This window comes from Oryzias latipes, chromosome 10, assembly GCF_002234675.1.
Source record: "Oryzias latipes chromosome 10, ASM223467v1".
Classification (NCBI taxonomy): domain Eukaryota; kingdom Metazoa; phylum Chordata; class Actinopteri; order Beloniformes; family Adrianichthyidae; genus Oryzias; species Oryzias latipes.
Window position 1 is genome coordinate 19,883,056 of NC_019868.2, and position 23,478 is coordinate 19,906,533.

Consider the following 23,478-nt stretch of genomic DNA (forward strand, 5'->3'; position numbering starts at 1 on the left):
CTAGCTAAACTTTTCATTAAAAGTGGTCGCTTAAACGTATATTGGCGAGGGCGGAGCGAGCACAGCTTTTCATCCAGCCAGCTGCTTGAGTTTGCATTATGTAGGCCTGCCTTCTTAAACAAAGTATATATTTTTTATCTGCTTTACAAGGAAAAACAGACTGTTTCCTGTGTGCCAAGGAGAGTCTGTAATTACTTTGACCAATTTGAGGCAAAATCATGTCTGAGTAGTGTCATTAAGCACAAGGTAAGGTGAAGAATGTAGTTTAATCGTATAATTATCTGGTTAATGGCTTTTATTAGTTTCATATAGTGAGGGAGGTGGATCTTGACATCTGTGGGAATACCAACCACCTCTCTGAGGGATTTCACTTCATTTTTCAAGATAATTACTTGGAAAAATCTAATTGTTGTTTTTAAAAAAGTTAAATCAGAGCTTCGCTGAAAAGTAGGAAATTACTTTCTTCTACATGGTGGTTTTTTCCTAGTAAGAAAATGGATTCCTCTTCGGTAAAGTGGTGCTTTTTGAGCTGCCTCTTCCCCCTCACAGATTTCCAAAGGAAAAAAAAACAGCTGGGTCCAGGGTTGCATCCTCTGTTCTTCATGCTTCATAGTTAATGACTTCATTTTCCTTAAGAGATGACACATTTTTTAGATAAGCTTCATTGTGTTTGACTCAGTTTTTTTTTTTCCCAGGCTTGTCTCCCATCACTCGATAACCTTGATATGTTAAATGGAGCAGCTTTGGTTTTTTCCCCCAGAACAAGCTGCACTATAATAGTGTCTTTTATTATCACTTGCCTTCAAAGACGTGTCAGTGGCATTGTCAAGAGCAGTTTAACCCTGGGATTAGCTTTCACTGTCATGTATTTCATCCTGTTGTTGACATGCTGCAACAGACTACATATGATCTCTGTTGCACATTGTGAAGGGATCGTTTGGACTTCACTTTGCATTTCCCCCTCGTAAAACGCCAACAATATCCAAAAGTTAAACATATTTTGTACTGGAAACATGATCACGGTTTAATCAGTGTTGAAAATTTGCATTACATTTATAAAGGTTACAGAACAAGTTGTCCCAACAACCATTATGAAGCATAATAAACTGATTTAATGGACTGTAATGTGACAAAGTGAGATAAGAAATATATTTTGCCACCAGAATATTAATGTGCTTGTATTTCATTAGGAAATGTCGTAAGATATAAAATGAAGACATAAGGAAAAGTCGTTGACTGACTTTAACACCATAAAACAATATGGGACTTTTTAAAATGCAGATTTGATTCTTTTTTGTTTGTTTTTTAATGTGAATGGTTTTTTTTTTTGCCTTATTCTTCTAATCATAGTCTAGAGTGAATTGCGTTCTAAAAAAAACCCAAAAATTATTAATTTTAAATATACCTATTTATTTGGACGTCTGTCATTTCAGCTTCTTTAACCAAGCATTTCAGCACTAAAATTTGTTTTTTTTTTTCCTCTTTTTTTTAAATTTAAGAACAGTTCACCCATAATCCTTCATTGGGTCAAAAATAATGCTCAATAGGAACCGCATATGTAACCCATATATCCATATTCTTAACCTGCTATATTCCTTTCGGGGTCACAGGGATGGGTGTCCCACTTACCCAATTATCTTTACTAGAAAATGCTGATTTTTAAAAGTTCCAGCTTTTTAAAAAGATAGAATAAAAGGATCACATTTTTATAACAACTTACTGTTTATTTTTTGTGGGCACATTTTGATTCCAACTATACTCTCAGTCTAAAGCTCCAAAACAGAAACATTTTTTGGGATTCATTTAATCATCAATCCAAAATAACAGAGTGGTCATTTGACTTTTAATTTCCCTCAAGCAGAATTAACCCCTAAATAACTAAGATTTTGTTTTCTCCTAATTCTTTGAAAGTCTTCAGAAAGCTTTGAACCGTGTTAAATTAGGAAAGTAAAAATAAAAAAACTTGCTTTTAAATAGTTTATGTTGGAATCAGAAATGTTGGTTTTTAATGTCCCTGGTCCTTTGTCTTAGACAAATATTTGTGTGTCTATATTGTGCTTCTATCTTTTTTCTACCTTTACTGTCAGTGTGTCAGTTTAGAACAGCTTAATCTATTTATTTTTACTGGAACACCTCCTTTAAATAATTAAAAATAAATGAATGGATTAGAAAAATAAATAAATCAATTGAAGTGTATCCTGAAATCTGAACCCGGGAGGGATTAGCATGTTTCTCTTCCTCCGTAGAAACTTCAGTGGATAAAGGGCGATAAAGGGATAAATGCCAAAGCTGGACACCGGGGATCCAAGATCCTTCAGACAGCATGACAACAGTCATTCATCAGTAGCTGAGATCCTCTCACAAGCGTATCTCTTATGAATAAATGCCATTTTTACACACTTCAGTGTGTTTTTAGATGCAGAAAGGCCATTTAAGTTTTTGATGTGCTAAAAAAAAACAAAAAAAAACTGTTTTCCAACCTTGTCCAGAGGTTAATCTGTGATGAACCTTCGCACAATCTAACGGGGTTCTGTGTGCACTGGATGGAAAAGGCCAGGCGGAGTCTTATCAGGTCCAAAAAGCAGTTGTTTGTGTGCGGCTCTTTCCAGGCTTCTGCTCTACATCCTCTAAAGCTGGGATGATAACATTAATGCAAGGAAGGAGACTGAAATTTCAGAGCACATTTAATGCCATCACGATAATGCAGCAGTGTCCACACGCTGAAAAACAAGACCCATTCTGTACACGTCACATGCCTCCACAGTAAAAGAAAACAAATCTTTTTTTCTTTTTTAAAGTTAGGAGGAAGGGTGGCATGAAACAGAACATCTTCTCCAGAGTAATCATTGAGAGGAGCACTGGTGCTGGCAGCGGGGTTGTCATTATTCAATGTTCCCTGTTCCTTGCTCTGTCATTTCTAGTCTCTCTGATCACAAACCTTGAATTTCTCTCAATAAAACTATGCAGGGTGTCTAAGAATAGACCTGTGGAGTTTTCCACACTCACCTGTCTGCATTCCTGATTGGAGAAAATGTTGAGATTTTTAAAGTCAACTGCGACAAGATCCCTATTTGGAGACACGCCTTAAAGACCCGCTCTGATAAATATAGCGTTTTTGGTGTTTTGTAACATGTTCTTGTGGCATTTTTCTCATGATGAAGGACAAATATAGAAAAAATTAAGATTAAAATTGCCTTTGTGAGTATTTGCTTATTCAAATTGTGGTCAATCAGGAGCACAAGAAAAAATGCAGTTGGAAGAACCTTGTAGCAGTGACATAGAAAATACGGGGGGGGGGGGGGGGGGGGGGGGGACAAGCTCCCAGCCCTGCTCCATTCTGGTGCAATCACTTGTAGACCGACAGATAGATCCATATACGTCTTTTTTTTCCTTGTGTGAGCTATCATCTGGCTCAAAACTAATCAGCTGGATAGCTCCAATACTGCTCGTCATTTTTGTAATGTTAGGCTGGGGTTTTGAACAACAAGAAAGTGTGTAGACAGATGGATGACGGGCAGTAGAGGTGGGCTTACTCCATGACACGGGTCTCACCCACCAATCAGAGGCAAATTTTATAATGAACTACTGCTGTTTTGCAAAAAACAACACAGTTTTTTTTTGTTTTTTTTTTGGCGAAAAATCGCATATTAATAGTTAAAAGACTGCTGGGAACATTTTGAAAAATGATCAAAACATAATCACAGAGTAAGATTTTGTCCCTTCCTGCCCCAAAAGATTATAAAAAAAATCATAATAGACACCAGGAATTCCCTGTTATAGGCAACACTGATGTGTCAAAAATAGAATATCATAAAGCTTTCTTGGCAGTGCATTAAAGTAGAGACATCCTTCTGATTGATTGGACGTTCAGCTGACAGATAAGCTGTGATTGTTTACTGAGGTGGGCCCTGGCAACGACTGGGTGCTTATTGCTGTCTGCTACAGCAGTATTTCAACACTGTCTGCCACTCCTCAGGCATATCCAAGCACAGAAACCCTGTACCTTTAAGTCAGAAACATGTGTTTGCAAAAGAAATACATCATATCAGTGCTTTTAGCAAGAAAGTGAAGCTATCACAGCTGATTATTTTTTTTCTGAAATCTTTTGCCTTTTTGTACATAACTAGATCAGCTGCTGTTTAATACACAAAACACAGATATTAGAGGAAAAAAGAACAAACCCCTTAAAGGCCCAAAGGAGGCAGATGCATGTCTGGGTGGTGCTTAAAACTTTTCAGTTGCTTCAGCAACTCATTATCTACTGAAATCACAGTGGTGCATAACTGACAACAGCTCAGGATGGAAAGCACAAACAGGCAACTATGCTGGTGACATCCACCCACCAGGAGTCCCTACATCAGACGAAATCAACGTCAGACCATCCGAAAGGAACCTTTACTCATCGCATTTCCTGTGACGTGGGAGAATTGTTTGCTTCCAGTGATCCGTACTTTGTAGTGCAGCAGAAATAAGGCACGGCTGAGTACACACAGAGAGAGCAACACTACTTCCCTTTTCCGCTGTTTCATTTCTTATAGAAGGCTCCGTCTCATCGGCGATTGCATGAGTGATTGCATGTCTTACATTAAGAAAAAAATCTTATTTTACAATTCAGTCTGTGGTATTCTCTCTAAGACATAAAAAATGCTACGAGGGCATCAGTTCTGCTTGCTTGAGCGGGAGACAAGAAAAAAATAAGTGCATTTGGACATGACATCGTCTGACTTTTTATCAGCTATGGGGAAAGCGCTTGGAAGTGCTGACTGAATTACTACACTTTCTGCTGATACATTCAGGAACCAGCGATTCTGACTTGGCACATGGCAGTTGGTTTGATAGATTTTAGTGGGAGCAAATATTGTATGAATGCAGCAGATGTAGAGATGGTAATCTCAGCCAGGCACACAAAGGTTCATTTCCTTTACAACATATAAGTTTACCAGCCCCTGATGATGATGATGATGATGATGATGATGACGATGTCACAATTCTCTGCATCATTAATATTAAAAGGTAATTTCTATAAGATGATGGATTCCCTTTGATTTGCCACTGTACTGCTTAGTTATTATTTATCAGAGTGGAGAACATCACTGTTAGTGGATTATTTCAGAACTGTAACGTAAACAAGGACAAATAATTAGAAACGCAAATGCTTTTAACATTTCTTGCTTATGTGGAAAAAAAAACATGGATTTAAAGCTATTTTTGTACATTAAATACATTTTTTTAAGCTGCTTTGTAGTTTTCTAATAAGGACTGCAGGCTACGAAGCTATTTTTATTACCGTGATTAATTTTGAAACCATCAAAGATGCCTTACTTTCTGTCAGCCCGAATCTATCCATGTAGTCGTTTCATTCATCTCCACTTTTACAACACATTCACCCAAAAAATAAAAGCAGTCAAAAGCCTTCTTTTTGAATCACATTCAGAAGCTCAAAAACTATTGTTTTAGGAAAACTCATAACCTCGTCAGAGCCAATAATGATTTCCTTGATGTTGAAATGATAAACGCGTTTTTCCAGTATTATAAAGTGTAAGTAGACACAAAACCACTGTGCCAACAATCCTGCATCCCGGCAGCTCACAGAACTGTTTTGGTTCAAACACTTTGGAGGATGTCTGAGGCTGTGGATGTTACAGGCTTTGTAATGCATTATGTCTCATTATGTGGCTGCCTCCACAGTCTTCACCTTCCTTTTAGTCTAAATCCCACTTGGAGAGCTAGAAATTAGGACAGTGGTTCCCAAGATAATTTTGGAATAAAGCAAGGTTTCTGGAATTGCTCAGTGTATTGTGAATTATAAATGTTTCTTTTCTCTCTTTTTAGAGCTCTGCGAGTAATTGCATTTTAGGCTATAATAACTTGTGTCAAATGATTGTTTTCTTGTAATCCAAAAAGTTTCATGGAATTGGAGAAAAATATCACAAAATGACTGACACGACCCATGAAAAGGGGTAGCTTTGGAGTCTTGCCACCAGTTTGATTTCAGCGAAGAATAGCATTTGGCTTTTTTTACCTGAGCATATTCTGACTGATATTTTATCAAATGATGCCATGAAGCACAACGATTTCTGGCAGCAACTCTTCTCCTGCTGGAGAAATAACCACTGTCCTTTTTGTGCATATCATACAATATTTTAAGCAAAACATTTTGTTAAAACAAAACTGGGGGAAAAAACTGTAGCACGTGGATCCATCGAAGTGTTTAATTTCACAATTTACTACAACATAAAGACTTGGATAAAATTTTACAAAGTTCTAAAAAAGCACAAACTACTTAAGCTGATAGAAAGTAATAAAAATGTCAGAAAACCAAGTGAGTACTCTGTCATTTTCCAGGGAGTGCTGTTATTGTGAATAAGGTAAAATCAGCAAATCCTACCTGTTTTATCCTGAACACAGCTTCTCCCAAATATGGCCGTGATCCAGCTATGATAATCACTGAAGTGCTTCTACATGACAACGTCCTCTGCAGGACGTGAGCCCAGTCAGGAAAAAGGAAGAACCTGAGCGCAAAGTCAGCAAAGCTTTTTAGGAGTTTTACCTGCAACTAGAAAATCTGATCGTTTTGACACACTTTCTGAGTTTTAAAGTCCCACTCCGATTATTTTTTGATGTATTTTGAAATGGTTCCCAGTGGTCTTTAAATTATGCCGTTTTCAGGCAAAACCTGTGTCGTTTTCTAGGACATCGTTTCTGCAGAGCGGCAGTGGTTTATTTCACCTCTGAATTGCGGGTGGAACTGTTACCACAAAGCAAGCCTGTCCTCATTTACAATGATTCCTCTGTTTACACACTCTCCCACTATCTCACAGCACCTCACAATCCCAACCTAACACAGTGGAGAATGGCGCTTGTGGCCTTGCTAATTGTAGCAGCTGTATCATAGGTACAGGGTTAATTTCTGCATTTTTTTTTTTCGTCTGCTCCTGATTCTCCACAATTTGAATAAAGAAATACTTAGAGTAAGCCATTTTAATCTTAATTATCTTTATACATGTTCTCCATCATTAAAAAAAATCAGCAAGAAGCTAATTCTTTAGCTCAGTCTAAAGCTTAAAAAATGTAATAGTTTAGAATGTACTGAGGTCTACAACTGTTACCTTGCCAATGGCTGAATCAGATAGTGGTGCTGTCCTCTGATATTATGGCATAACAGTCCCAACAGCCAGCTGTGAACAAGCCAGATAAGTCCCACCAAGGTACTCTTCATAACTGTCCTGAGATAATGTGTGTTTCACCTTTCTGGAAAAGTCAAAGTAAATGAGTGCTTTCAAGGATTGCCATTACTGTTACCGGACAGTTAACTTTGCTCTCCTCCCCCTTGAGTATCACTGTGGAGGAGTAATACCTGTGACTCAACACAGTCATTTCCAATCACGAGGGTACAAGGTCTTTCTGAGGTAGGGAGAGCCCATAGATGACATCCAGCAGCTCCACAGACAGCTGTCAGGATGACTCAGGTGAAGGTGGACGGATTGAAAGTAGCTGTGCTCCTTATGTCAGGGAACGAAATCATCCTGCAGTGAGGCGGTTTCTAGTTCAGTCATCATCAATGTATGAGCAACTGCTGTGGCAGGAAGCCAAAACGTACAGTAACCTCCTTGTGTGCAAAACAATGGATGATGGCATAATTGTTAGAGATGCTTCAGAGTGACTCATGGTTAGTGTTTGTCTTACTTAACGGAGTAGTGTCACAACTCCCATTTTGGAAGATATTCTCTGAGTACATTACTAATCTACAGCATTGACGAAAGCTGAGACTTTTTGGTCTTCATTGCAGTGCTTTAAACAAAGTATACAGTCATTCAGCAGTTTTTATTGTCAAAATTTTGAATAAAATGTTCATCCTAAAAAAGTGCTGCCTAAATAAAACAATGTTACATATTTTTTCCCCCTTGTAAACAGAAAATGTAAAAGTAGTTTTCAGAAAATTAATTTCATACTGGGGAAAAAAAAAACATGTAACCACTTGTAACACAGATATCAATAAATCAGTTTTGTGTACGATAACATTAAAAAGGTTCTTGACAGGTTCACACAGGTCAAGCACAGAGGGGTTTCTTCTTCTTCGTTTTCTTCTTCCTCTTCTTCTTCTTTTGCAGTTTACCAGTGCATGTCCACCACCTACAGTTTAAGAAGCTTGGCGAAAAATATCAGTGTTGCAAATTTCGCAAATCTTGCTTCAGCCTTTTTTTTTTTCACAGCTCGAGTTCGATATGTGAAAGACTTTGTGTCATGCATTTCCGTCCGGGCACAAACCACGGTTAACAATTTCTCCTCCATGACCAGTTTTCAAATGTTTCAGATTTACGTGAATGACAAGGGATGCCATCCATATGTCACTACCAAACAAGAGTCCTTGATAGGTCAAAGTTCCACCTGGTTTACCTTTCAATACAAGTTCAAGGGTCACACATTTTGTAGAGCCCAAATACAGTCCTAAAAATGTGCGTAGATGCACAAGAATGGGAGAGTTGGGAACATAAAAGTCGAGAAACGAGCATTTACATAAACTTTTCATTGAAAGTTGCTTGAACACACGCTGCCGAGGGTAATGTGAATGTGGCTTTATGCACTGCTTTCTCATCAGACCTCAGCATGACATTTAGATTTATTTGTGAACTAAACTTCCACTAAACCTTTGCAACAGCTATTCTGTTTTCCAGCTGTTGGTGCGCCTGGAGTCCTATGTCATTCAATTCAGAGCAAGCTTAAGCTGCTTGAAAGAGACAAAGAAATTGTTGGTGCTAATCTTTTGGTCAAATGTCAACATTAAAGACCCTCTCAAACCCAAATTTTTATTGTTGTTCTTGTTTTTAACTTGTTCTTGTAGCATTTTTTCTCATGATGGAGGACATGTATACAAAAAAAAATGGAAACTGTGTTTTTGAACATTTCTTTGTTTAATTAATAAATCAAAAACGTTAGTTTGAGATTGTGAGGGGCTGTAGTTAGTGGAAAAGCGCGTCAACAAAAGGTTGATGGGATATCGGCGCAGGCATACTTCATGCTAACGCTCCCACCCACAACTCAAAGGCAAATTTCGGATGAACTCCTGCCGCTCTGCAGAAACTTGGTCCTAGAAAATGACAGTTTTTGTATTTTGCCTAAAATCGGCAAATCATATTTAAAAGACTACTGGGAACGATTTTACAATAGATCAAAAAATGATTGGAGTGGGACCTCAAGCTTTTATTGTTCCATCAGTATGATCCTATAACATTTTTGTTAATTTGACTCCAACTTACTAAAATCTAAATCACATTTTTTTTAGATTTTTATTTAATGATAAATATGCAAATAAGACTTAACACCGGTTTTTTACCTTTAACAAACTAGTCAATATATATTCTTATTTTGAGGGGCAGATTATTTCATAGACAAAGGATATGCTTTGTTCACAATCCTGGTAGTGAGTAGAACCTTTCTGTGCTTCCTGGCCTTTAGTTGCCTGGCCGACTGACTGGCTGGATGGAAACTGAGATGTGTTGAATCTGAATTTTATGCATTTTTTATTTGTCCAACACTTTTGGTGAACGTTTTAGGTTGTTAGATCTTGTGAACTGAGAGAAATGTATTGAATATTTCATACTGGTAAATAATAATTATATACAGCAAAATAACTGACTGGTCTTCATAGATACATAAGGTTGAACAGCACGTCTCTGCTAAAGATTGTTGTTCACATTCATGCTACCATCTATGTTAGCACACCCACCTTAGTGCTCACAAAAAGGCTACATTCAGTGATCACCAGATACATCCTTTTGATCAGCATTGCAATTACATGTCCTTATTTAACCCAAAGGGGCAAACATTGTGAAAAAAAAAACCTCATAATAAATGAAATCAAACGAAAAAGATTTCTTTTTTTTAACCTTTCTTCTTCTTTTCCGTGTGTAAAGTATGTGCATGACTTAAATTATGCATTCATTGTGTGACAAACATATGCACTTCTTCATAATGAGAAGGAATTATTTATGGCATGCTGTGCTCTTATCATTTGTCAAGCCCAACAGGTACAAAAAGATGAAGTTCAAGGACTACCGAACTTGTCCTCCCAGCAAGCTGTTAGTTGAGCAAACATTCATCATTCAAGCACACAATTACACCAAGCCTAATCCGTCTTCTCCTGAGAATATTGTTTGAAAAATAAAAAAAAGCAAATAGCTGTTACACCAATTATGTCACAGTACCCTCTACTCTTTTTTGCACTCAATGCACTGATAGATTGCCTTTACCCAGCAACTGAAGCTTTGGAGGAAAAATGCTTTTTCCATGGTCAAAACTGTGGCATGAAGCACTGCTCTTTAAATATTCACTGCACTAAAACATTTAGAAACATCTTTGTAGAAAATAATTTATCAGAATGTATTGTAGGCTTTTTGAGGATATTTCTTAAGCTTGGTTTCTTTTCATTTATGATGCACTCAGGGAACTTCTTAATTAATGCCTAAAGCCGACAATTGCAATTATTACCTGCTTGCAAAACATCACTTTACATGTGATGTTCTCTCAATACAGTGCTTTAAATTGCTGATAATCTCTCTTGTTTAAAAAATGATTTCACCCTAATAATTTATGCCACATCAACTTACTCTAAAACTCCTTTGTTAACAAATGAAGGCTGCTGGATATACAGAACAAGCAAGAAAAAGCCTTTAGATCACTTGAGTTGTACTTCTTTAGCACAAAACCATTGACATGTATTACCAATATATGCATTTTTCATTGTATCGATGGGGAACTGAAGGATAAAAAGGATGCCTAAAGTGGGAAATCCAGTTACATTGGACTTCACTATGTCCAACTTTGTTGTTCTGAAAAGGGACATTTAGGCAGCATTTCGTAAACTGATGGATTTATTTGGTTCACTGACAAGGTGTTCAAGAAACAGTCCGAACAGTTGCTATTAATAACATTTACATCAAACAAGTTAAAAATAAAATAAAATTGAAGACCTGGCTTTGTATACATTAAGTTTCAGTTAAAATCTATATCATGCAAAATCAACTTTTTGAGCTTTTAAGTGTAATATAATGTGTATTCCTCACAACAAAAAAGAACAACTCCAAAGCGGTACATCTCTGAATTTCCCTTTACAAACCTGCGCTCTGAAAACCAGCCCCTCCCAATCCACAAAAATGAGTGGGTCCTCGAATTGTTCTGTAGATAAGAGAGGAACAGCCCCCTCCAGAAGGAGTCTGTGCTGCCAGCACTGCCCCCAGGCCAACACACACACACACACACACTTTCTCCAAGGAGTTAGCGGTGATCAGCAAAACACTTTCGTTTTACATGCACAATGTGCACATCCAACTTTGCAAAAGTTTGGACGTTGTTTGTTTTTGTGGGTGAAAAGCAGACACGCTGCCGCGGCTGGTGTTCTAACGATCTGTCCTATTTGTTTTTTTTTCTACCTACACTTGCTGCACATGCGCAGAGCTAAATTACGTAATTTTTTTCAGTCCTGGTGGACCACCCATAATTCTGTGCTGCCTCTTCATCTTGTGACTTTGTGTGGTCAGTGCTATCTCTACGATCTTGTGGTCAGTCCCATCTCTTCGGTTATCTCTTCGGATATTGCTCCTCCGTGAGGCTGCACTGCCTTCCAGTGAATATGTACTCCCCCCCTTAATATATATATATATATATATATATATATATATATATATATATATATATATATATATATATATATATATATATATATATATATTTTATTTATTTATTTATTTATTTTTATGCTACACGTAGGAAAGGCGGGAAATGTTGTTAGAACACCGGCTCTAGGTTGACGTCATGAAATGGACGGCACCCACAAGGAGCGATAGGTAGTGTCTCAGAGATCGAGTTGTCTTACTTCTGGATGGGAAATATTTCTACGAAAATGTCCAATATTTCATTTAAAAAATTGGTCTTTAGTGTGCCAAAGGTAACATATGTATGGATATCGTTAACTCTCAAATGCTTAAGAAAAGCATGATAAGTCATTTAAAGTTGTACTTTATTAACATCTTTGTTTTTTTTAACAAGAAAATAAATCTGGCCTTAATGCCTCCTGGATACCTTTTTGGTGTTCAGTGTTTGATGTTCCAAGCATGTCCCATTGGGCGGAGACCCCGGAGATCACCCGGGATATGCTGGAGAGAGAGTCTCTTTCAACTCACCAAGGAATGCTAATTTCTTCAGAAGAGCTGGAGGAAGTGGCCAGGGAGAGGAAAGTCTCAGACTGCTAACCTGTGACCCAGTACTGGATAAATGGATGGATGGATGGATGGATGGATGGATGGATGGATGGATGGGAAATTGCTTCTTTCTGAATCCACCTTTCAGTGTACATTGGAGGAAGTACAACATTTGGCCTTCAACTTTGGCACAGAAAGTGTTGACTGCAAACTTCTTTTATTTTTTTCAGTATGAAAAAGTGTGAGACTGAGCCTGTGGCCTTTTACAAAACATTAATAAAAGGACGACCACATTGAGCTGCACCTGCTCCCCTTCGGTAATTCTTTCTGATCAAAAAGAAGTGGCTCACTGACCACCCTCAAAGTATGCTTACACACAGCAAGCCAACACTGCAAAGTCAGCAGAGTGGTAGCTTAGTCACTGCAAATGGCTGTGTTTTCTGCCCTGCTGGCTTGAGCTTACACAAACACAGCACTGTGCCTCTGTGAATACCTATATTGCCAGGGCAGAGGTGTATCAGCAGCATATCAGCTTCCACCACCAGTCCAGCCGTTGTCTTCACAAACTTGAAGACTTAGCAATCTGTGGTGTGAAGCTAAATTGTCTTGATTTATTTGAGGTCAGTAGTGAGAGAGTTGATATCCATCATCTCATAGGAAGAGGGTGTTGCAGGTGTTAAAAACAAAATCCTAGTCGTTCCACTTGACAGATCCATGAGGTGAAAAAGTCGGTCACCCGTTGTGTCCAAATCAGTTGGCGTTGGAGCTTCTCCCAGCTCATGGTAACAGTTAATCGACTGATATTTGACCTATGCTCAGCATGGTGTGAGAGCAAGCTCTATTTCTGGGTAAAGACTATGGGCAAAGAATACTTACATGTTAGCAGTTTCAGGTACATGTGAAGCAATCTGAGTGTGTGATCATCTTGGTAGATGGGAGCTAGATCAATGTTTTTAATCATTCCCTTATGAATAGATCCTATATCACAGATTTTATTTTTAATTCATGTCAATTTGTCTTGTTTGAGTTGCTTTTTATCAGTATTACCAAATGCTTGTTATTGATATAGGTTCTTTTGAGCAGTACAATAGTTGATAAATAGCAAACGCTGCAAACAGCTTCGACCTACTTCAGGTGGCTTACCCGACTCAAGTCTTTTGAGTCGCAACTCAAGTCTCGTGAAAGACACTTTATGAGCCGGTTTGCTGATCAAACCTCACGAGACTTGAGTCGTGGCTCGAAGATGTGAGTCAGGTGAGCCCCCAGAAGTAGTTTGGAGCTATGTACAGCGCCAATCCCTGCTGGAATAGTTAGTGGGGGATTAGCGCAGCTTTTATACTTGTTTTTACATATTTTTACTGAATTCTGTTTTTACCTTTCTAAAGCTATGAGTACAATCATATTGTCTGTGTTTGCTCTTCATTACAGTTCATTTTCTCTAGTAATCTGCTTTATTGAGCAAATGGTTAAGCAACTTGAACACTGAAGTGGATCAAACTAGTGTTTGTCACTGGTGTTTCTGGTGTAAGCATTCGCAGTACAACCACATTTGTAAAAAGTACATTGTTAATAGTAAATGCAAATAAAACATATCATAATAATCTTAAACCTCAGTCACAAATGCCCTTACAGGTTGTTTGCAGGTGAAAAATGGGCAGATCTCTGCGGTGCACATAGGTGGCCTGCAGAATATTTCTATTTCTACAACCCACTGAGCCTGTATGGTGAAAAAGTTCATGCACAATTTTTTTCTACAGGCATGCTGTAGGCCAGTGATCCCTAACCCCTGGGCCGGTCCACGGTCTGCAGGATAAAAACGCAAATGCAAACTTCAATTATTTCGGATTCGTTAATTTTCTGCCTAATATGTGGCGACTGACTTTCAAATGTTTTACACACTCAAATAATGAAGTTGCAGACTCTGTGGATTCATGTTTATTATTTTATTTAGAAAATACCAGTTTTACAGTTGTGTCATTTTATGTTGCTTTATTTATCCGTTACACCTTAAAAGTTGGACACGGCTGAAGTTAGCGTCCAGTTGTTAGCATCCACTTTGATGTTAAAGGGAAAATCTTAATCACAAAGCTTAAGTTTAAATCAGAGCAAATATTTCACAGATAATGAAGGTTCAATAAAAATAAAGTTGCTGATTTGTGGAAACTTTTATAAAAGGGACAAGTTTCTGTTGAGAAACTTGAGCACAGAAAATGTTCCTCTGCGTTAAAAGTAAATACATTCAGGTTGCATGCAAAAATTAAATATGATAAATCTTTTTCCCCTGAAAGATGATCTGAGACTGGGTTGAGCTCTCAGTGTTATAATGGTAATTTATGTAGAAAACTTTAATGTTCCTTTTATTGAATTATTTACAAATCAAACTTTTTCAAATCAACAATTTTGTTTCACTGAATCTTCGTCATATGTAAAAAACAAAAATAAAATATAAGAATAATAAATAATCTACTAATGTTTTGACATTTGTTTTTTAAACAGAATTTCTTCAAGTAGCATTTTAATTAGAAAAATAACTGGAAGCTTAAAAATATTTAACGCAAACTTTGATCCCGTTTGGACCGGTCTGTGAAAATATTGTCTGACATTAAACCAGTCTGTGGCCAGAAAAAGGTTGGAGACCACTGCGTTAAGCAACCGGTTGCAGTTCACAACCGTGCATTTGTGTGCGGTCAGTAAGAAACCTTATTATTGTTTTTTTTTTTCATTCATCATTTTAGTAAGAAACCAGTGCGCCAACCTCACTAATGGCTGAGGTACAGAGTAAGGGCACCATATATCAGCATCACCCATCCAAAGTGCGTGTAACTTATATCGTCCTTGCGAATATTTCCCAATACATTTACCACAAGTCCGACAATGGTACGTTTCATTTTTACGATGTTCCTTTAGGTGGTTGCACGAGCCAAAAGGGAACTGCAAGACACACCTGCGCTCTTCCTTTTTACAACTCTCTATGGGCCCAGACAACTCTAAAAACCCACAGCACCTGTACAGGTCAACACCCTGTATGGATTCATGTAACTAAAACATAAGACGAAAATAGAAATCCAAACTATGGTGTAGACTAGGTCACTGTGTGTTCCTATGCATAGAAGTGGCTTAACTGACAGATTTTTTCTTTTTTTAATTTACTCTACAAAAATGGATTTGTCTGCAACCTTGTCCTTGAAAGGCACTTTAACAACTTGTTTAGACAAATATAGCTCACCTTCGCTTTTACATTGAAGATTTTGATTCACTGTTAAATTGTATCAGAGTTCTCTATTTGGTGGCTAAAGAAAACCTGAAATACAGCTTTGGAGGGTATATGGCTGTTTGAAGACAATAATAATGCAATAGTTTTGCAGGTGCTGAATTTGGATCACAAATATTCCAAACTCCAAGGTTCTCCACATTTATTTGGTTTTGATTTTTTGAGTGGTGCCTAAAACACTCTTTAAATGAAACAGCAGAAAAAGAGATTGGCTTTTGCTGCTGCGTAACAGAAAGTCAAGTATTAGCTATCCCAAACCAATGTTTTGCCCTCCAGGGTTGTTCACATGCAATGCGAATGAAAACAAAACCAAGAGAGAAACTGCTCAATTGTACATTATTTTTACAGTCAGTGCTTTGGTCAGCTTAAAGCGTGGATGTACAGTGATCCCTTGCTATAACGCGGTTTACTTTTCACGGTTTCGCTACTTCACGGATTTGCATCGTGCATTGTGTTCTGCATTCTGATTGGCTAAAAAGTCACTCCGCTTCTTCTCTACCTGTGCGTCAATAACGTTGCAGTTTAATATGTGCACGTACGTAAAACAGCTTGCCAAATTTACATTACGTCCGTGCAAATTCTCTTGATGGTGGCATGTCGGTGTATAAGGATCTTTTTGCAAAGCAGAAAAAAGAGCGACAACAACTGCCTCTCACTATGTTCTTCTCCTGAACAAACACAGCTGCACCGCGGGCATCAGAAAAAGAAAACACTGCAGAGCGGAGTCAGGAGGCAGCGGCTCAGTCTGTAGAGCAGTGAGATACACCTGAGTCACTATTTGTCCCACTGTACTTTGTATTTTTTTCATAATCATTTTAAATTTTCTCCCGTTTAATCCAATTACTCGGGACACAGTGGGCGGGGCTAAACTCCGCGATTTGAAGCCTTCTGTTCACATCGATGATTAAAATTATTATTTGACAGTACAGTACAGAAGATATTTGTTGAAAAAAACGTTTCTAAAGTACTTTTATTTGTGAAACAAATGCTTGAGCCTGTAAATTGGTTTGTTCTTTCTTTTCAATGTATAATAGAGTATTTAATTGTATTATAATGGTTTAAAAAAATAAAGGATTTTACTTCACAGATTTTGCCTATCACGGGGTCTTTTTGGAACGTAATCCCCGCGAAAAACAAGGGTTTACTGTATACTAAATCAAATGAAGGTGTGAAATCATTTTAACAATAACGGTCTATTTACACAGAGATTCCAAGATTATTCCAAAAGCTCTGACTTTCAACACCTTAGCAGCCATAACCTCTTATCTGTTGGCTTTTTTGGAGTACTGAACTCAAATTTAAATGATTAAAATTAATAATCTGCAAAGTTACAGAGCCATTCTAACTTTATTGCTGCCTAAAGTGTGATAAAATGCTCTGGAAAAAAATGTGTCCCAAAAAAATATAAGAATGTCTGTCGTGCATGCTGTCTGTGCATGCACTGTATGTGTGTATAAATGGAAAGTAAATGCGGGGTGAAGGGTCTGGCCCTTGGTCTCTTTAGATAATCTATTTATGTCTGTCACACTTCATTAGGCCACAACCAAAACACTTGTCTGAAATGTTTAAATGTTAACAGTCACAGCTGTAACAAAAGTTAAATGTGTGGGGACAGCATGCAGATCATAAGCAATGTAATTTTTATTGACCTTGAAGTTGAATGATTTCTCATATTTACAGGCTATTCCATCTCAATTAAAATCCCGAACTGAAATGTCTGCACTGATGCAGGGGGATTTTTCATCAATGCCTATATTAATACAACGCGGGAGACAGTGAATGCATGTCTCTGCCTAATGCTGCTTCGGCTGAGCACTCTCTTTCACTGGGGGCTTGTGATATTTTAACATAATAATATTTAAAGTGACAGTCTTAAAAACAGAAAAAAAGAAGTGAAAAGAAAATTATTTAATAGTTAAAGAAAATTAGTTTGGGTTACTTATATGTTTTTGTTCTCATGATGGAGGACATTTATAAAGAGAATTAAAATGAAAATTGTGTTTCTGAGTATTTCTTTATTCAAATCATTATGAATCAGGAAAAGACGGGGAAAAAAAGCCGTTGGAAAAAGCTCGTAGCTGTGACGTAGGTGTTACAATCAGCGAGCCACAAGCTCCCTGCTCCACTGTTCCGATGCATCCACTTGCAAACAAAAAGATCCATGCATGTTTTTGTTTTCCTCGTCCTGGATTGCATCTGGCATGAACTTGAATGGCTGGATAGCTTCAATATTGCATGCCATTTTTGTTGCACAGATAATGTTATATTGGCACTGTGAGGGGCTGTAAGCTAGCGGCAAAGCGTGCAAACAGATGGATAATAGGAAAAGGGGGCAGGTGTACTCTGCGCCAACAGTTCTGCCCACATCTCAGAGGCGAATTTCTGATGATCTACTACAGCTCTGAAGAAACGATGTACTAGAAAATGCCATTTGTTTTTCTATTTTGACAAAAAAAGCATAATCACAAATAAAAGACCCCACTAGAGGCTCAGATCTATCACACCAGACAAGACCCAAAGTGTAGGCTGTGCAAAGAGGCGCCTAAAACAATCCAGAACATTATCTGTCCGTCCGCTATCTATCTATCTATCTATCTATCTATCTATCTATCTATCTATCTATCTATCTATCTATCTATCTATCTATCTATCTATCTATCTATCTATCTATCTATCTATCTATCTATCTATCTATCTATCTATCTATCTATCTATCTATCTATCTATCTATCTATCTATCTATCTATCTATCTATCTATCTATCTATCTATCTATCTATCTATCTATCTCTATTTTTTTTATCTGTTTAACTAAAAAAAAACAAGGTTTATCAAATAAGTTGCTCTTCCTGAAAACTTTTGATGATAGTTAGCTGACAAAACAGGCATGATAAAGTTAGTCTTTGTCGGATTTTTCAAATGACCATATATGGACATTCACGCGCTAGGTGCCACGCCTAAACACCTCCCTACTTGACGGGCCTGCTGCGGCTTGAGTCCGCCCTGTCTCCCTGCCAGGAAGTTCAGGAACTCGGTCACCGCCCCAGCCCTCCGCTACTGCCGTTGTTGAGCAATAGTCTGCCTCTCATCGAAACTCTTTGGATATTCTGCTCTCAGGATCTTTTGGGTGGTATTAAATTAACTTTCGGTTACAAGTATCTAAAGAAGGCGACGCAGCCCTAGTTTTGAGTGGTCGACTCGAGGGCATTCATTTAAGGGAGCCTGCGAGGCGAGGAAAGAGAAGAAAACTTCTGAGGTAAGGTCGGAATTCCATACTTCTCCTTCCTCCATTTTGAACTTTTAAACTCTCCCGTATCTTGGATGGTTGTCGGAAGATATACATTTGTTCCCACTTTACCTACATTAGAACGAGTACTTATGACGTTTTTAGATGGATGATTAGCCAGTTAAAAAACTTTTTAACCGATAAAGTTCTCTCGGTCGTAAAGCGGACAAACAAAGCTAAGCTACCGTTTGTTGTTGACATGCTAGCAATATTAGCTGAGCTTCATTACGGTATTACGTTAAATGGTTGCAAGCTGCTGCGTACAGTTAGTTAGGTGTGTCGAAATCATGAAATACCTGTTGAGACTTGTTATACTTTTTGAAGTTTTGTGGTTCTTCGTTTGTTTTAAAATACTTGAACTGTTTACTTTGTTTAAGATTAAACCTTTAACTAAACTTTGTGGCTCGAGACAACAAGTGTCACTTTACTTAAAAGCACGAGTAGTTAGCGCTAGATGTTGTTAGCAAGTTTGTTTGGCCATTCTGACCCACTTTCTTTAGTAAAAGCAATAAATCGAACTGTGACCCAATTTTCCACACGTTACCATTTTTCATTTCCACTAACTATGTGTTTTTATTTTGTTTTATTCTGTGTTTCACGCACTCAACCGTGTTAGTTTTTCGCTCAGGATTTGGTTTCATTTTGACGGACCACATCACACAGCAGCTAATTTTATCAAGTAAGCTTGATAAAAGTTTGACCCATGTGGGCTTCAAGTAACACCAGACAAACAAATGACTACCGACACGCGTGAAATAGTATAAAATGCAGGGATTACAGACGTTGACCATTATTTTGCTTTATTTTTTTAATTTCTTTTTCAATTTTATATATATATATATATATGTTTTTCCAACAGACCACTTCTTTCAGATGGCTAATTTAGTTCTCATATCTTACTTTACTTTTAAATGGTCGAAATCTTTAATATAATTTAGAGAAATACTCTAAAAATGAAAGGCTGTGCTTGAGAAGCCACATTCAATTGAATTACCTAAAAATGGAGAAACAGGGTTAGAATTTACAGCAACATGCACTCTGTCTGTAAAGTCAAACTTTGTTACATTTTGACTTGTCAAAATTATTGTAATTAATTACATTTACACTCCCTTCACCCCTTTTCTCTTGTTATAATTGACAACTTTACTCATTTATAAATGTCGCAAAAAATCACTTCTAATCTACATGACAATGTGAGAAAAAATGCAAAATTCAAATGCCTTTTATGCGTCCTTTCACTTCTTTTTTTAAGCTGAAGAGTTTCTATATGTTGGTACTAAAAGCTAATTGTTGTGCTGGCACAATGAAGATGTTAGATTACACATTTCTTTTTCAATAACTTATCCAGCTTTAGCCTCATTGATCAATGTGACACGTTTGGGGGAGAACAAAGATTAGTAATTGAAGTGTTTTGTGTCAATAACCTTCAAAATGTTTTTTAACCGACAGGAAAGCCAGACACAATGTCAACTTTCGCCACGCCTAACATCAACTTTAAATGGGACCCAAAGAGCCTGGAGATACGCACTCTAGCAGTGGAGAGGCTGCTGGAGCCCCTTGTTACCCAGGTAATAAAGTGGTTGGTTTACCATGGTGCAATATGGAGCTTTTTTTGTTTTTGTTTTTTATTCGCCATAATTTAAAGTGATATTCAGTTTACAATTTCATTTGCAATCTGATCATGGAAATTGAAAATGCATTTTGCAATTTGAAGTTTAATGAAAAATTTCAAATAGGGATGGGCCGATATAATCTTTTCCGGCTGATACCGATACAATATATTTTTACTATTTATGATTCATTTTTGTTAATTCACATTTCAATTAATTGTTTGCTTTAAATTCATTTAAAAAAAACTTAAAATCTATTGGATTGTAATTTGCCATTGTGTTTCTTGTGTAAAAAATGTATATCATCAATTTTATATCTTTAAAAAAGTCATTATTTACATTTACATGGAAACTTGTGCCTCAGAGCACACCCACATGAAGAAAAGTGTTTCTCCTCCGTGGCACAGCGTGCCTCGGATTAACATCGCGGTAGAGGGATACAGAGCCCTCCAACTGAAGGTTTCCCAATATATATAAAAAAAAAAAAAAAATCTATTTCGGGATAGCCCTATACCTCTAAATGCCCTTACAATTGGACGGTTAGGGAGAAGCAAGAGGGGTAGGGGAAGAATTCGGATTTGGCCTTAAACTGAGATTTGAATCTATCAGACTCTCATCAGGGCAAAGCCCACCTACTTAATTATCCTATAACTTTTATATTGAATCAAATTTGAATTTCAATTCTGGAGGTTGTATCACTTCCAAAGACACAAGTGGTCTAAATAGTCCACACAACCTACCAGAACTGTGTTTGTGCTGCACATACACTTGAATAGGTAAATGACTTAGTTATATATAACATGGAGAAGGTATAACAGATTTCTTTGTTTGTATATTGTGACATTAGAACATGGTGCACGTCTGATTATATTGCATAAAAATAGTGGTTATATTTCTGATCCTTTAAGAAAATTCAATACAGAATAAAATCTAGCAATACTTTAGTGTTTTCATGAAAAAACTGTATTTACAAAGTTGTTGTTAAATATGGATTACGGGATGCTGATATATTTTCTGCCATCTATTCTTTCGATAGGTTACCACACTGGTAAATTCCAGTAATAAAGGTCCATCTAACAAGAAGAAGGGGCGCTCTAAAAAGGCTCATGTTTTGGCTGCTTCAGTGGAGACTGCAACTCAGAACTTCCTTGAGAAAGGAGAGAAGATTGCAAAGGAAAGCCAGTTCCTCAAGGATGAGCTGACGGCTGCAGTGGAGGATGTCCGTAAGCAAGGTATATTAAAAAAGACGCATTGCTGCAGTGTGCGGTTTCTGTTTTGTTTAGAGCGCTTCTGTAAATGGAATAGATAATTAATAAGTCATGGTCTGTGTACTTATCATTTTCCCCAGTGCAAAACTTTGAAATAAGGGTATTTATTGGACAAAATCAACTCCTAATTTATTAATATCCATTTCTGCTTTGAGGTTTTTATGAAGAGCATTTAATGACTTTTCATTAATACATGCAGACATTTAGTAACTTGCCCCTAAACTAACAGTTATGTAAAACGAGAGTGTTATACACACAAAATGTGACTGCATTTGCTAATTCTAGTGTGGGACTAAAGCTTGTATATATTTCAGAGGTTTCTCAGTTAGATTTAACTTTTACTACAATTGAAAGATTTGTCCCACCAATCCTCGCTAAGTTAGTAATGCATAAACAATTTTTGTGGCAGATGTGATGCTTAAAGACCCACTCCAATGAAAATCGTGTTTTTTAAAATGTTCTTGCAGACTTTTTCTCATAAAGGAGGATATATAAAAATAACATTAAGATTAAAACAGCATTTCTGAGGATTTCTTTACTCAAATTGTCAATCGTTGCAAGGTTGGGTTTGTGAGGGGCTGTAAACAAGTGGGAGAGAATGTAAGCAAAAGCAATGGGAGATTGGGAAATGAACGCAGGGTTACTCAGCGTCAACAGTCCTGGCCACAACTGACTGTTGTGGCCAGTTTCTAGGAAATGACACAGGATTTTTTTGGGGGGGCTAAAAACGTCACTATCATAATTAAAAGATCAATGGGAACTCTGTTACAAGATATCAAAAGATGATTGGAATGGTTCTTCAACCTATCCCTGTTACAATCCTCAGAGATTGAAGCAACACTTTGTGAACTGAGAAAAATTTTTAATAGCTTGCTTTTTTTAAGTGAGTCAACCCACTTAGTCTGTTTCTGTTCAGTTTTATTACACATTTATAAAGCTAATAGTCCAACATGGTCAGCAGCACAATTGCAGTCATTCCATCATCTCACAACCAGAAAATATTCTAATTTATTCCTTTTCCCACCCTGCAGTTGCTGTGTTTTGACATGTAAGCAGGGTTGAGGCCCAGAAGCCATGACTTGGGTGGTTTTGATGGCTGTGTCACTATCATTTCTATTTCCTGCTGATTTTTTTTTTTTTTACTGAGTTAGAAATCTTCTACTGTGAATAGTTTTTAGTCTGCTGATGTCTAGTAAGTTAGATATCCTCCACTCTAGATAGTTGGGAGGAAGCAGACGTGTTGCTACATAGCATGTGGCTTGTTCAGTGACCAGGTATGTTAATGTAGTTGTGATAAGCTGTCACTGTGTTGGAATTCAGTGACTGTTAGCTAGTGCCTAGGCCTGGCTGTCAACTATGCCATGCTGCTCAGTGGAGCATGATGAGACTTAAAATACAGCCATCGACTTTGGTAACGTTCCCACTCCCACCATTGCATGGAGCTATGGCTTACAGACTTTTTAAAATGGGAAGAAAAGATATTTCACATAAATCAGATGACTGTTTATTGTATATATATTTTTTAAAATCTCTCTATTAGCAGATTTTCTATTTCGTGGTTGTTTCAACAATTTACCATGTTTATAAATGCTGCTTAGTGAAGCTGAGAAATTTCCATGCCTTTAAGCAGCCATTTCTGCTTACCCATGTCCTTGCTGACCCTCGCCTTGCCCTTCCTCTCTGTCTCTACCTTGTCAAATCTTCTGTAAGGTTATTTGTGTCATATACATTTTAATCATTTTATCATGCACACTTTGGGCTGCATCGCTCAGGGAGCGATGGATAGATGAAAGTTTATTAAAGGCGTACTGATCGCTATCTGCCCTCATGAGAATGGCCTTATTGAT

General features: G+C 37.4%; 1 protein-coding gene across 1 annotated transcript in view; it reads left to right on the forward strand.

Annotated features, from left to right (window-relative positions):
• The first annotated feature begins 18,472 nt into the window (after positions 1–18,472).
• Positions 18,473–23,478, forward strand: part of ctnna1 (catenin alpha 1) — a 54,561-nt gene continuing 49,555 nt past the window's right edge. Inside the window, exons 1-3 of the mRNA XM_004073394.4 lie at positions 18,473–18,723; positions 20,203–20,321; positions 21,400–21,595. Of these exons, the coding sequence (XP_004073442.1) occupies positions 20,217–20,321; positions 21,400–21,595 (301 nt within the window). The 5' untranslated portion in view covers positions 18,473–18,723; positions 20,203–20,216. The remainder of the gene's footprint in view (positions 18,724–20,202; positions 20,322–21,399; positions 21,596–23,478) is intronic.